Source organism: Anabrus simplex, chromosome 6 (genome assembly GCF_040414725.1).
Source record: "Anabrus simplex isolate iqAnaSimp1 chromosome 6, ASM4041472v1, whole genome shotgun sequence".
NCBI classification, from domain to species: Eukaryota; Metazoa; Arthropoda; class Insecta; order Orthoptera; family Tettigoniidae; genus Anabrus; species Anabrus simplex.
Window position 1 is genome coordinate 43,079,296 of NC_090270.1, and position 12,827 is coordinate 43,092,122.

The 12,827-nt window shown below is 39.0% G+C and overlaps 1 protein-coding gene across 11 annotated transcripts in view; it reads left to right on the forward strand.

Annotated features, from left to right (window-relative positions):
• promL (prominin-like) overlaps positions 1-12,827 on the forward strand; it is a 707,766-nt gene that overhangs the window by 533,458 nt on the left and 161,481 nt on the right. For 10 of the 11 annotated variants that reach the window (XM_067149728.2, XM_067149727.2, XM_067149722.2 and 7 more), the window contains exons 7-8: positions 8,617-8,735; positions 10,375-10,398. In XM_067149728.2, coding sequence (XP_067005829.2) covers positions 8,617-8,735; positions 10,375-10,398 — 143 coding nt within the window. The remainder of the gene's footprint in view (positions 1-8,616; positions 8,736-10,374; positions 10,399-12,827) is intronic. The other variant, XM_067149725.2, reaches the window with a different exon arrangement.

Consider the following 12,827-nt stretch of genomic DNA (forward strand, 5'->3'; position numbering starts at 1 on the left):
GCGGCTGTAAGCTTGCATCCGGGAGATAGTGAGTTCGAATCCCACTGTTGGCAGCCTTGAAGGTGGTTTTCTGTGGTTTCCCATTTTCACACCAGGCTTTACCTTAAATAAGGCCACGGCCACTTTCTTCCAACTCCTAGGCCTTCCCTATCCCATCGTCGCCATAAGACCTATCTGTGTCGGTGCGACGTAAAGCCACTAAAAAAATTATATCAATTTTGATAGGCTGATTAGATTTTGATATCAAGCCTTATTATTGACTGATCACTTTAATCACAGTTATGATAACTCTAAAACAATAAATAAACAATTGAATGTTATCAAGTTACCCAAGTTCCAAATAGTTGTTCCACATACAAACATTCTCGATAATAGTTCTAGTTTCTGAACCCAAGGTAAGCACTAGAAAATCGATGCTAGGGACATATGGTCCCAAACGGTAAGACTTCTGCAAGTTCAGTAATTTCAGAATAGATAACAGTGCAGTCAGTGATATGCCAGCATTTTAAACTGACGGGGAGGCGTAACTCACGGCACAATTATTATTACTTGGCCAAGTAGGACTGGTTTAGAATTAACAAGTGTATTGTTGATTGTCTTGAATAATTATACAGGCTCAGATAATTTATCCAGAACAGTATGGAAGTACCAAGGAAGTATAAACAGATAATGTATGCTGCACCGGTATGTGGCTGAGACCTGGACAATGACAAGTAGGGAGGAGAGTAGAACTCAAGCCGGCAAAAAGAAACACCTAAGAAATATGATAGGAAAGAGAAGGAAAGATAGTGAGAAACAAAGATGTTAGGAAGGAAACCGGAATAGAAAACCTAAACGAGAGAATTGATTGACAACCCATGGAGGTCAAGGGCAATAAATTTTAAATAGAACAACTGACAGAATTTCAGATTTGGTTATCAAAATAATAGTTGTCTATTTTGCAATTGGAGGAGAAAGATAATGATCCTGATATTGGTGTTCTGCTGACAGGAATGTTATCTGGTGCTAAGGTCAAGGCCAATTATGTTTATGTATGAAAACAGCATATTCAGTTTAGATTGGAGTGAAAAGCTACAACTCTAGGGATTTTCGAGGAAAGATGGAAATACCACCAAAATTTAACTAGCAGGATCTCTGAATTTGAAGATTGTAGTAAAAGTTTTCTGAGACACTAATGTTAATAAATTGATTGTATTCTTAGGTAATTGACAAGGATTACGTTTTAAGAAAATTGTAAACAGAATAGGGTGGTTTTAGTGTTCTTTTATGGCAATTATGATGTATTTTATTTTAATTATGACATAGTAGATTTCTGTCAAATTCTGTCCTGAGATAAACAGATATTTTTACCTAATGCATGGATTTTCATGATACTTTGTGGGAATGTCACCTACATAAAAGCAGAGTTATCACAAACATTTCTTTCAAATACAATTAAGAGTTTTTCAAAAAAAAATTTTGAATTTTTTTGAATTTTTAATATAATTTTTTCATGAAATGTAATTAACATGGTAATGAAAATTTCTAACTAGATAGATAATACTTCTTTAAAAAACACTACCTATATAAGGAGATATATCATACTAAATTTGTGTAATTTTTGTTCTAAAATTTCGGACTTAAAAATCCCTCTTACTTGAAAAAATTCTGCAATCAAAAATTCCAGATGTAGGTTTCCTAATATAGCTGTGATACATATACCATACAAATTTTGTTATATTTGGCAGAATATTATGGGAGAAAATGAGATTTAAATATAATACAATTTGCGGGAAAATTAAAGCAAAGTTCAAGTGATGTTTTCTTCCTGAATCATTACCTAAAATTCACGAGAACCGTATGTTTTTCCTTCCTTTTCTTTCTTAGCAGCTTCTGTACGAATACTGATAGCTATGCAAGCTTGTCTCTTCTTCTCCTTCTTCAGAGAATGGAAAATGATTTAGCTGCATCTTGTTTTTCACAATACAACTTTTCCGTCAAAATTATGGGGATTGTTGTTTCTGTCATGTCATGATTGTTGACTAGGTGCAGGACTTACATGGCTTGAAGTTGATGCAACACTTATCTGCTTTGGATAATATTTCATGTCATTTTGTCCCTGGTTTCTTCAAGGGAGACTTCTGTTCAGTAATAGCCGATCCCCATTTCTTTCCCATCCAAAGTTCAGCAATTCATTGCTTAGCTAAAGCTGATTTTGGTTTACGCATATTGTGAATGAGGAAGGAGGAAGGTGGTGAAGTGCCATAAATGCCCCAACCTGGCAGGAGCTGGATAAGAGGGATGAGTATGGACATTTCCCTAGAGATCAGTCCTGAGAGAAGCTAGCTGCAGCTGTTTATTGTCTTGAGCGATCTCCAGCATTGGCTAGAACTGTTTGTTTGTTATACACTATCAGAAGTATCTGGACATCTCTCTGTACATGTTCTTAGATGTCATTATGTCTACTGCTGCCATAAAAGGCAGCTGAGGGCTATGAGATACTTTCAGAATGGGTACAGCAAGGGAACATGGAATGGTTACCATTACTAGTTGTCAGATCGGAAAGGAATTGGTTAAGACCATTTCCCCCTTCTCACTTTGCACAAATAGACTGTCAGGGAAGACATAAACATCAACAAACTAACGTCAATATAAGTAACAATAATGGAGGTTCCTGTAGAGCCCGCCTGGTGGCCATGATCGTTAAGGCGTTGAAGTCTAAACGGTCTGACACCATGTTTAGCCGGTTCGAGTCCCGTTGATCGAAAAAAATTTCACCATCAGAATGTTGGCCGGCAGGGTAGAGGAGGTGGTGGTAAACAATTTCTAATCACTAGATTGCGTGCCCATATGGAGTGAGGGCATATGGTGCTGTTGATGTTGATTCGTCCGTCAGATGGGGACGTTAAGACTTGAGCAGACCCGTTGGTGCTATTCGACAGGAGTAGGCTATGTGCCGGCACCAGGTTTCACCCTCTCCCTTCCTACTATCATATATCACGTCATTCATTTCATCTCATTAACTCCTCCAATGAGGTTGACATCAGGAAGGGCATCCAGTCATAAAAAACCGCCGTGACGGATTCACCTCACCCCATACCCGACCCCACAGAGAAACGGGATAAGGGTGCACAAACAATGGAGGTTCCCCTAAATGAGCAATCAAGATATTCATAATTAAGTCGGTTTTCAACCTCATTGAGGAAATACACACACTCTCTCTCACACTCATTTAATTTAATGTTTTATATTTCTGCCTTCATTTTGATATATGCATTACTAAAACTGTATTCTTAGGTGTTTGCCTTGTGTAAATAATTCAGCTCCCTTCTTGAATACATACATACATACATACATACATACATACATACACACATACATATTACATACATACATACATACATACATACCCCACGTCGTTCCATCTTAAGCGATGGGTCGGCAAACGAGGCTTCTCCACCAGTTGCGGTCCCTGAACTTCTCTCCTTCTTCAATGCTTTCCAAAGTATGTCCTCTCTGTTGAATGTCAATCTTCACCATGTCCTTGTACCTGAGTCTTGGTCGCCCTCTTGGTCTTTTGTCTGCAAGTTTTAGATTGTACATTTTTTTTTTTGGTAATCTGTTATCACCCATGCGTCGCATATGTCCATACCATCTCAGTCGCTGCACTGTTATGTTGCCCTGCAGTCTTACAACTTGAGCCTGCTTGCGGATTTCCTCATTACGGACTCTGTCCCTCCGTGTTTTGCTGATCATGCTACGGACAAATTGATTCTATTAACATCTTTGTTTCTCATGGTCCATGTTTCGCAACCATAGGTCAGGATTGGTACGTAATAAGTTTCATATATGACTCTCTTACATTTTGTTGGTATTTTCTTGTTCCATATTATGTCTTTAACTATTTTGTAAAAGTTGCTACCTGCCTGAATTCTGTGGGAAATTTCCTTATCTATAGAACCAGTATCAGAGATAACACTTCCAAGATATTTGAATTGATGGTTCATCTGTAGCTGTTTCCCCTCCATTTCAATGTGTCCCATTGGTTGCCCGTATCTCTTCATGACCATAACCTCTCGAAATTTGCTATTATTTGTCGGTCTGAAGTGAAACCATGCTGTAATAATACATGCAACCAAAGTCAATACAAATACATAAAGGCTAAGTCTGCAAACCGTACCAAAGCCATGACAAGACAAGGTTAGATTAAGTTGATAACGAAATTTCCTTCCATTTGAACTGAACTGTTCTTTATACAGGAGGTATATGTCTTTTCACGAGAGGTTAATCCTGATGTAAACATGGTATGTCCACGCCTCGTGATTCGCTGAGCGTGTAGTACCGACCTCCACCCCGTCAACGTCTTGTGTTTGGACGTACAGGGCTGCGCATCGCATACGACAACAGTGCGAGGGTCTGAACTTCTGAATAAACGACTAAACCTGGATTCTGTTCACTTAGGTTATTGAACACAGTTACAATGTACTGCCTATGGTCACTTGTGAGCGGTTTTCCTCTTTTTGTGCTTCACTTCACACGATGGTCCTACCTCTTGCTCCATTTCTTTCACTATGAAATAGGGAACATGCATGATCCGGGGTTTTAATTAAAAATATGCTAATCTGATTCAAAATTTCATGCAGAATTCAAAAATGTGATCAGAATGTACAAATAATAACTCCAAACGTGATAAAAATCTACGAAGATGTCACGTCACGCAAGCACGCGATCTCATTGGTCTGACGTCATCGTACAGGTTGACTGAATTAGCAGACGAAGTAACACATAGTGTGCTGTGAGAAGCAGGATACACTTCGCGTATTTCTACTTTACGTTAGTGTCTAGTATGGTTAAATTCGAGGTCTATACATTGGATAATAATCTGAGTGGTATATTTTAGACTTAAAATGAATCCTGCGCAGACAGTGAGGCAGAAAACTTATAAATGGTGTAGAGTTCCGATGTGCAATAGCACATCGCATACCATACCAAACAAATTGTTTATAAATGTTCCAAAGACGCTAAAACTAGGGAGAAATGGATTTTGGCGAGCCGGAGAAATGCTGGTGATATATCGGAAAAGTCTACAGTTTATTTTTTTTTTGAAGATTTTAACGTAAGATGAATTTGTTTGAATTTTCAAATCACTTTTCCATGTCAGCTGTTCTAGTGGTAAAACTTTAAATTTTAATGTATGATGCTTTATTTAAATGCTTCAATTACATCTTGGAATATGAAAGTAAAAAACAGTGCATTAAATAATGCTGATTATTAAAGTATTCTCCAAACCTAACCTATGTTTTGGGTGATCCATGTCAAGATAATAAATCAAAGGGGTTATGAACCATTTTGACAGCTCTAATTCTACCAATATATCTTGGCATGGGACAGTTATGTATGTCTTTATTGAAGAGCTTAATTGGTAAAGAAATTTAGGCTATATCTAAATACTCTATAATGTAACAAAGAATAGGCGTGTACACCATGAAAGGAAACAACGTGAATTTAAGAAATGTATAACTCTACACAAAACCAATGCTTGTCTGTTGGGGTCTTATAAGTTAACAATGCTCAATTATAATAATTATCATAATATTAATGAAATAAATAACATAATTGCACACAGGTGAAAATAGTGATGTAGGTGTTTAAAATATTATCCAACTTAGCCTAAGTTTTAGGTTATACAAGCCAAGTCAATAAACCGAAGGGTAAAAATACCGCGCGAGTTGGCCGTGCGGTTAGGAGCGCGCAGCTGTGAGCTCGCATCCGGGAGATAGTGGGTTTTGAACCCCACTGCCGGCAGCCCTGAAAAAATGGTTTTCCGTGGTTTCCCATTTTCACACCAGGCAAGTGCTGAGGCTGTACTTAAGGCCACGGCCGCTTTGTTCCCATTCCTAGGCCTTTCCTGTCCCATCGTCGCCATAAGACCTATATGTGACGGTGTGACGTAAAGCAAACAGAAAAAAAAAAAAGAGTAAAAGTCACAGCACCCAAAGACATTCCTGTATTGCGCGACTACAATGTCACCGGGACACTTTTCTTTCCTGATATGCTCAGCTTGTTAAAAGCCAAATGTAATTAATGTTATTGGCTTCACGCCCCGCTAACTACTTCTACGATTTTCGGAGACGCCGATGTGCAGGAATTTAGTCCTCCAGGAGTTCTTTTACGTGCCAGTAAATCTACCGACACGAGGCTGACGTATTTGAGCACCTTCAACTACCACCGGACTGAACCAGGATCGAACCTGCCAAGTTGGGGTCAGAAGGCCAGCACCTCAACCGTCTGAACCACTCAGCCCGACTTGTGAAAACTAGATGAAGTCATATTTATCTTTATCATGTTTAAATTTTTCCCTCCACAAAGATATTTAATTCTCTTTCATGGGCCCTGGAAGTGGGTAGACCAGTTGTCCCAACCATAAATATATATTTTTTTGGGAATGATAGATTATAGCCCTATAGTACTATGATCTTTCTTTCTTTCTTTATTTCTTTCTTTCTTTCTTTCTTTCTTAATCAGTGTATCCTTCAGGGTTGGTTTTCTCTCGGACTCAGCGAGGGATTTCACCTCTACCACTTCAAGGGCAGTGTCCTGGAACGTGAGACTTTGAGTATGGGATGAAACTGGTGAGGAGGGCCATTACCTCGCCCAGGCGGCCTCACCTGTTATGCTCAACAGGGGCCTTGTTGGAGGATGGGAGGATCGGAAGGGATAGACAAGGAAGAGGGAAGGAAACGGCCGTGGCCTTAGGTGCCTGGAGGAGAAGTAGGAAAATACGAAAAAACACTTCGAGGATGGCTGAGGTGGGATTCGAAACCCTTCTACTCAGTTGACCTCCCGAGGCTGAGTAGACCCCGTTCCAGTCCTCGTACTATTTGTTTTCAACTTTCATGGCAGAGCCGGGAATCGAAACCGGGCCTCCGGGAGTGGCACACATTAACCACTACACCACAGAAGCGGACTAGTACTATAATGCTACCTATATGTTTATGTTAGTGCTGAAATCCGATTTCTTACTTTACTAATGCTGAAAGCCCGAAAATGTAATGTTATTCTTTAATAGGGGAATCAGTCTAGAAGGAAATGTTGAAAGTGATGTGATATCTATCCAGGTTCGTTGTTATCCTAATACTATGGGTTACAGTACATTGCACGTATATAAAAGACGCCACTTACAAACTTGCTTGTTATCCGCGAATTTCTGCGGCCACAAAAGTCACATTTTTCAAGAATGATGACATCTACACATGGTAGATTGTCTGACTGTGCTGTTTCGAACCTTTCTTCTGTCATTTCGAAGTTATTCGCGATCGTGAATAATAAACAATCGGCTTTTAGCAACGGCTGATGCACAACGGCTGATAGAGCTCCATGCGGTACTGGATCGTGACGTCACAGCGCGCCGCTTACGTCAGAGGCCGTTTCACTCGCCTTGCGGAAAGGCACTATTAAATATTTTTTTAATGGTAGAAAACAAGGCAACATACCACAATGTAATACGTTTACGTACTATTTCATTGGTGTACTCTTCAAAAAAAATATTTTTGAAAATGATGCATGTTCCCAATTATGAATACTGACACTGACTGCTGCTGCAAGATGCAACACTTTTTCTCCACACTGTACAGCTTGGGACTTTCCATCATTACGAGAAGGCTTCCTGTATTACACCACACCTTGTGCCTTAATTTCTCGTTATTTAATCAATTTTATATTTAAAAACATATATATATATGACAACCATACTTTTAATTTGATTATGTACTCTTCCAAACTCTCTACATGTAATAAACTAAAATAAAATAAAATTAATGCCACGTACTACTTTTCTTCGAGCTCGCATACAGTCGAGTAAGTGCGACGGTTGCTTCTCCAATCAACTACTTATATGTGCACGTGCAAAGGCAACGTGCTCCGCCTATTTTTTAATGTCGGGTTTAAACTCTCGTGAAAAGACATATAATGTTGCTTTCCTTTTCGGAGGAGTTCTTGCATATTTTTCTTGTTTCTTAGGCATCCTAATCAAATTCTATATGTAAGTATTGGACAAAATAAGACTGTAATTAATAAAATGTGCATTCATCATTTCTCACCAACTACATTACTAAATGTATTATTTGAATATGCCACAGTTCTACTCACCTGGTATTACCCAAACAGATTTACAATACTACAGAAAAAAAAAAAAAAAAAGCTTTACTTATACCCACAAATGTAACGCTAGTGATTTTCATAATATGGCAGTGGCAATACGTAAGTCTTGCAAGTCACGGAAAAGCCATGACTGTATAGTGCCAACTTGCAAGATGAGCTAGAACTAGAGTGGTGACTTCACTCCAGACCCCAACAACCCATATCGCTGACTTTGCTTGGTACGGAGTCTGACAACTGTAGAGAGGGTGGGGTGGGAGTAGGCCTCATTTTGATATCCGCTAGTGGGCAGTACAGATTTGAGTGGTGTTTGGATGCTTTTTTTCACATATTATATATTGATATAATTGGAAAGAACATCTTTGTCCTTTTCTCACTTGTTATAACTAAGATCTAGTGATTAATGATGTTTTGGTTGTTTAGAGAGAAGCTTTTATTGTGGATGTAATAATTATCTGCATCTGTTCTTTCCTTTTCTAGTTCTTGTGGAAATTAAGGACAATCTTACACGTGAACTTAAAAATTGTTTGGGGGTGCCATCTTGTAATGAAACGTACTACCAGGTGTACAAAATGAGTAATCCAGCTAATTTCTCAGAGGTGAGTTGCTAGGTTTCAAAATATTGAGATATTTAATAGCTTAGAAAATAATGTGATATTGAATTGCAGAGTTATTCAAACCTTTAAATGGTACTGGTTTACATCACATTCATAAGAGGAATTCATTCATTAGGTTTTTCAAATACTTTCACCATGTTCTGCAGTATGTATTGATTATGAATAACCAGTATGTAAAAATTGTATAAAGTGCTCTGTGACTCAGGATTCCCCCTCCAGTAAATATTGTTTTTTTTTAGAAGTAAGTTAGTTTTCAGATGTAAGTTTAACATTTTCCCCAATGTTTATCTAGTGAATATCTTCATGTCATCAGGGCACTTTACATATTATACTTGAATCATGAAATGCAGTAACTCCTCATGACCAGTCAGTGATTTTTTCAGGAGGAACAAAATAACTGTACATTATTATCTAGCAATACATTTGAAGTTTGTGGGTTAGGGGACCAGTTATAGAGTAGTGTCCGACTCGTTGGCTGAACGGTCAGCGTACTGGCCTTCGGTTCAGAGAGTCCCGGGTTCGATTCCCGGCCGGGTCGGGGATTTTAACCTTAATTGGTTAATTCCAATGACACGGGGGCTGGGTGTATGTGTTGTCTTCATCATCATTTCATCCTCATCACGACGCGCAGGTCGCCTACGGGTGTCAAATAGAAAGACCTGCACTTGGCAAGCCGAACCCGTCCTGGGATATCCCGGCACTAAAAGCCATACGACATTTCATTTCATAGAGTAGTATTACTATAAAACTTCAAATTCATACACATAGTGCAAGTTGAGAAAGAACATCAAATAAATTGTGAACATGTAGGGTTTTTCCAATATGTGTGGCAACTTAAATTATTATAAATAAAGGGCAATAAATGACAAGTAAACTATGTATTACATTTCCTTAGTACATGAAAATAATAAACATTCTTTCCCCATATACAAACAGCATGTGCCCCTTGTTGATGAACATTATCGCAAAGTGAACTAAAGACGACATTCAGTGTCAACCCATTGTGAACATTCTCTTTCCATCCACGTCATCATATAATCGTAACTAGGGCTTGGAAGTTGAGGAAAAATCCTTTTTTTTCCCTCGAGTGTCCGAAGACGACACCTAACATAATGTATGTTCATTCTGGGTCATTGCAGGCCAGAAAATGGTGGGTTTTATTTGTCCTTTTTTGGCGTTTTTTTTGTTGTTGGTATTTTTAATTCTTCTTTTGGCAGTTTATAGGTATTAAACTTCTGAGCCCTAACCATAACATTTTTGAGTATTTGCACTGTGAGGTAGATATGGACGAAAATGTTACATATCAGGAACAGAAAGTATAGCAAACAGTCAGCGGACAGAAACAACGTGGTTGCCAACTTATGTCTTGCACTATGAAAACTTTGTCGTTCTGTATTTAGACTCAGATGGTTTGGACATAAAGGACTTCTGCATAATTCGTGCATCGTGATTTAGTAAGCTCATAATGACCCTTAACTTGTTTTAGCAAAAAAAGTGGACATACTTGGTTTCTGGATTTCATGATTCAATTGTGTCTCTTTTTATACTGTACATTAATTACATGTTCATATGAATGCTGACTAATTTTGTTCTGTCTGTTTTGTCTTTTTTCATGCTCAAGTTCCTAGACAGGTATTTACCTAAGGTATATAAATTTTATTTACAGTGCATGCAGCAGTGCTTTTTTCAAATGACAGGCCTTTAGCAGTGCATGCGTATTGACTGATCATGTTAAATTTCTTAAGGAAATGCTATTCATGAGCATGCTGGACAAAGAAGTCATACTCTGCTGCAGGCAGTTATTATCTCTTTTGGCTTTATTTCCAGCTTCGTAAAGAACTACTGCTACTCTACAACTGCCTTGTAAATTGCAGAATTGCTCATTGAAACAGAATTCTCACTCATTAAAGGAATAGTGTTAATTAATTAATTAATTAACTCATTCATTCATCATTTTCTTTCATTCATTCATTCAGATAGTCATGAAATTAATAGCATCTTGGAGAAAAATACATTATAGCTATTCTTTTACTAAGTGAGTTCAACAAGCTTATTCTATATATTATGATCTGTAATTTGTAATTGTAATACAGCTGGGCTGAGTGCCTCAGAGGGTTAAGGTGTTGACCTTCTGACCCCAACTTGGCAGGTTTAATCCTGGCTCAGTCCGGTGATATTTGAAGGGGCTCAAAAACGTCAGCCTTGTGTCGTTAGATTTACCGGCATGTAAAAGAACTCCTGTGGGACTAAATTCCAGCATCCTGGTGTGTCTCCGAAATCTGTAAAAGTAGTTAGTGGGACATAAAGCCAACAACATTATTATTAATTGTAAAACAGTATAGTTGTATTAAGTGCAAATTAAGTACAAATGGGGATCACTTACCACTTGTAATTACAGTGAATGTTGTCTTCATCTCAATTTCCCTCATTCAGCTCCCACCAGGTTGGGTGTTTATGGCACCTTTCCATCTTCCTCTATCAAACTGTCTCTATGTAACTTGCCGTGCAGTTTTCAGGACAAAGAGCCCTCTTCTTTAATTGTCTTTCAGTATGAACTTACACTTGTAGCTTCAGTTGGTCTATGAAAGTGTGTTGTCACCATTGTTGCTGTTCTTGACCTCCAGTCTGCTTTTCATTATGTCTCGTAGTAAGTCTCCGTATCACAGTGTGTGCTCACTCCAGACTAATTGTCTTTCACTTAGGTATCCAAGAGGTACTCTGTCTTCACCAGTTTGATAAGTACATCCGCATTTGTGACTCAATATGTCCACCTCCAACACCACATTTCAAACACCTGAATATGTCGTGATAAGCTGGCATACAGTGTCCTCGTTTCTCCACTGCATAACCCCACTGGCCTCACAAATCTCTTCCTGAGCTCAAGGCTCAGTGCGCTGTTAGTCAGCATTAACTGGTATTTGTAAAACACTGCTCTTGCCACTCCCAGTCACACCTTGACTCTTGTTGACAGTAGACATCCTCAGTTATTATTCTTCCCAGGTAGGCCTATTTAAAGGAAGATACCTGGTTGTTTGTCTCACCATGAATGGAAATGTTGATGTCTTTTTGGTTTACTTACTGACATAATTTTGTTCTTTGTTGTATTGATTTTTCACCCCATATTTATTGGACATTTTGCATACCAGGATGATGTCTTTCCAGGGTAGTTAGGATTACCTGCTAGAATTGCTTGTCCGGACGAATTGACCGTGCGGTTAGGAGTGCGCAGCTGTGAACTGTTCGACTCGGTGGCTGAATGGTCAGCGTACTGGCCTTCAGTTCAGAGGGTCCCAGGTTCAATTCCCAGCCGGGTCAGGGATTTTAACCTTCATTGGTTAATTTCAGTGGCTTGGGGGCTGGGAGTTTGTGCTGTCCCCAACATCCCTGCAATCATATAACACACTATCCTCCACCACATTAATACGCAGTTACCTACACATGGCAGGTGCCGCCCATCCTTATCGGAGGGTCTGCCTTACAAGGGCTGCACATGGCTAGAAATAGCCACACAAAATTATTGTTAGCTGTGAGCTTGCATCTGAGAGATAGTAGGCTTGAACTCCAGTTTTGGCAGCCCTGAAGATGGTTTTCCTTGGTTTCCCATTTTCACACCAGGCAATTGCTGGGGATGAACCTTAATTAGGGCAATGGCCGCTTTCTTCCCATTCATAGGCCTTTCTTATATCATCGTCGCCATAAGACCTGTCTGTGTCGGTGCGACATAAAGTTTAAAAAAAATTGCTTGCTTGTCTGCAAGTTCCAGTGTGTGTACAACTCGACCTGATATCTTTAGATCCATGTTTGTTCCTCTCAAGGCCTCATTTAGGATTGCCTTTGCAGATTCTCGCTGGATCTGAATAGGTGCTGCTGATTCTGGTTACTGAACCCCTTGGGCATGCCATTTTAATTTATGAAGTCTCTCTCTTCTACCCAACTGTAGCTGAAGCCATCAAATTCAGTGTGACTGGTGGTGGTGGTTATTGTTTTAAGAGGAAGTACACCTGAGCAACCATCCTGTATTGGCACTTTGAAAAATAAAAATATCAGCCAAAAAAAGACGAGGGCTATGAAGAG